Source organism: Castanea sativa, chromosome 8 (genome assembly GCF_040712315.1).
Source record: "Castanea sativa cultivar Marrone di Chiusa Pesio chromosome 8, ASM4071231v1".
In the NCBI taxonomy this organism is placed as follows: domain Eukaryota; kingdom Viridiplantae; phylum Streptophyta; class Magnoliopsida; order Fagales; family Fagaceae; genus Castanea; species Castanea sativa.
The window spans coordinates 49,529,484-49,532,135 of NC_134020.1; the positions used below are offsets into that span (position 1 = coordinate 49,529,484).

General features: G+C 43.4%; 1 protein-coding gene across 1 annotated transcript; it reads right to left on the minus strand.

The window, feature by feature from the left end:
• Nucleotides 1-2,349, minus strand: LOC142606487 (uncharacterized). Its single transcript, XM_075777826.1, has 2 exons — nucleotides 1,204-2,349; nucleotides 1-564 (listed from the first exon to the last, which is right to left on the minus strand). The coding sequence occupies exons 1-2, from the start codon at nucleotides 2,347-2,349 to the stop codon at nucleotides 1-3; spliced, it is 1,710 nt and encodes a 569-aa protein (XP_075633941.1).
• Nucleotides 2,350-2,652: the final 303 nt, after the last annotated feature.

A 2,652-nucleotide genomic window follows, 5' to 3' on the forward strand; every position in this document is an offset into this window, starting at 1 on the left:
TTAATAATAGTACCTTCGCAGGTTACTTACATTCCAGGGATGCCGTACAATTTTTTCATCCAAATCTACAAGATAATATACCCTTATACCAGCTACTGAAGTGATACGATAGGGCCCTTCCCAGTTAGGGCCCAATTTTCCCCATGCTGGGTTTTTGGCAGTTCCTAAGACTTTCCTTAACACTAAATCTTCAGGGGCAAGTGGTCTTGGATTCACGCGAGAGTCGTATCCCTGTTTGAGTTTTTGCTGATAACAAGCCAACTGGACCATAGCAATCTCTCGTCGTTCCTCAACCAGGTCTAGGCTTTTTTCTAGTAAACTATCATTGTCACTAGGGGTGAAAGAACTCGCTCTCATTTTTGGAAAGCCGGTTTCCAATGGGATCACAGCTTCGGCTCCATAAGTCATAGAGAATGGTATTTCTCCAGTTGATCTTCGAGGCGTAGTTCGATACGTCCACAAAACGTGCAGCAACTCTTTTACCCACCTACCCTTGGCATCATCTAGTCTTTTCTTAAGTCCACTGACTATAACTTTATTAACCGCTTCAGCCTGCCCATTTCCCTAGGGATAAGCTGGTGTAGAGTACCTGTTAACGATACCCAGATCACAACAATACCTTCTAAAAGCTTTACTGTCAAATTGCAAGCCATTATCTGAGATGAGAGTGTGAGGAATTCCAAACCGAGTGATGATATTCTTCCACACAAACCTCTTCGAGTCAACATCCCTAATGTTAGATAACGGCTCTGCCTCCACCAGCTTGGTGAAATAATCTGTTCCAACAAGTAGCCACCTCCTGTTCCCTGATGCCTTTGGGAAGGGTCCCACAATGTCCAAGCCCCATTATGCAAAAGGCCAAGAACTTGTCAAAGGATTAAGAACACCTCCTGGCTGATGAATATTAGGGGCAAACCTTTGGCACTAATCACACTTCCTTGCATAATTCTGGGCTTCTCGTTGCATATTAGGCCACCAATACCCCTGTGTAAGGGCTCTATGAGCTAACGATCGTCCTCCCGTGTGACTCCCACAAATTCCCTCATGCAACTCTTCCAACAGCAATTCCGTTGCATCAGGATGTATACATAGCAAGTATGGCCCTGAAAAAGAACGCTTGTATAGTTTTTGATCCTCGGACAACCAAAACCTAGGTGCTTTCCTGCACATCTTATCTGCTTCAATTTTCTCTTATGGCAATACATCATCCTTAAGAAAGGACACTATAGGGTCCATCCAGCTAGGCCCCACTCTGACTTGATGAACTTGAATATGATTACCATTGCTTTTGATTGGCTTACACAGATCTTCAACAAGGATAACCCGAGCTAAACCTTGCGCCGAGGATGTGGCGAGGTTGGCTAAAGAATCTGCATGGGTGTTCCCACTTCTGGATACATGTGACAAAGTAAAAGACTCGAATTTAGATTGTAAGTACCTGACCTGGGTTAGGTATTCTTGCATTCTCGGATCTCTAGCTTCCAATTTTCCTTCAACTTGGCCTACAACCAATTGCGAATCCGAGAACATTTGTACTGCTTTTCCACCCATTCTTTGAACCATATCCATTCCCACCACCAAAGCTTCATATTCGGCTTCATTATTAGTAGCCGAGAATCCCAATCTTAGTGATTTTTCCAACGTTACTCCTTTAGGGGTCACTACTACTAACCCCACACCAGAGCCTCTCTGATTTGCTGCCCCATCAACATCCACTTTCCACACCAAATGCTCCTTGCAAGCGACCATGCCAACTGATTTTTCATCCATGCCCATTCTCTTAACACTCTCTTCTATGGTAGGCTCAGCAAATTCTGTGACTAAATCCGCTAGCACTTGACCCTTCACAGAGGTGCAAGACATATATCTGACATCAAAAGCCCCTAGAATGGTGCCCCACTTAACGATCTTACTCGTGTAATCAGCACTACAAAGTACAGACTTGAGAGGAAGTTGAGTTAGGACCACCACCATGTGAGACTGAAAATAATGGGGGAGTTTACGTGTAGCATGCACCACAACTAGAATTGCTTTTTCCAATGGCAAGTAATGAACCTCGGCTTCATGCAAAGATTTACTCACATAATAAATGGGTTTCTGCACATTATTATCAACTCGTATCAGAACCAAACTAACAGCACGGTCAGCTACGGCGATATACGCATACAAAACCTCATCAATATCTGGTCGAGACATAATAGGCAGACATGATAGATATTCCTTAAGCTGTTGAAACGCTACCTCACATTCCTCAGTCCATTCAAATCCTTTCCACTTGTTCAACAATTGGAAGAAAGGTCTGCACCTGTCTGCGGATCGTGAAATGAAACGGTTAAGGGCAGCAGTCATCCCTGTTAATCTTTGTACTTCTTTTGGATTTCGAGGTGGTTATAAGCTATTTATTGCTTTGACCTGAGCTGGGTTGACTTCGATTCCCCTATGAGTTACCATATAACCCAAGAACTTACCAGATCCCACTCCAAAAGAACACTTAGCAGCGTTAAGACATAACTTGTGCTTTCTTAACGTTTGAAAAGTATCATCCAAATCTGATATATGCGCAACAACTGCTTTGCTCTTTACCACCATGTCATCCACATATGCTTCAATTGTCTTCCCCAATTGGGGTTCAAACATCCTGGTCATCATCCT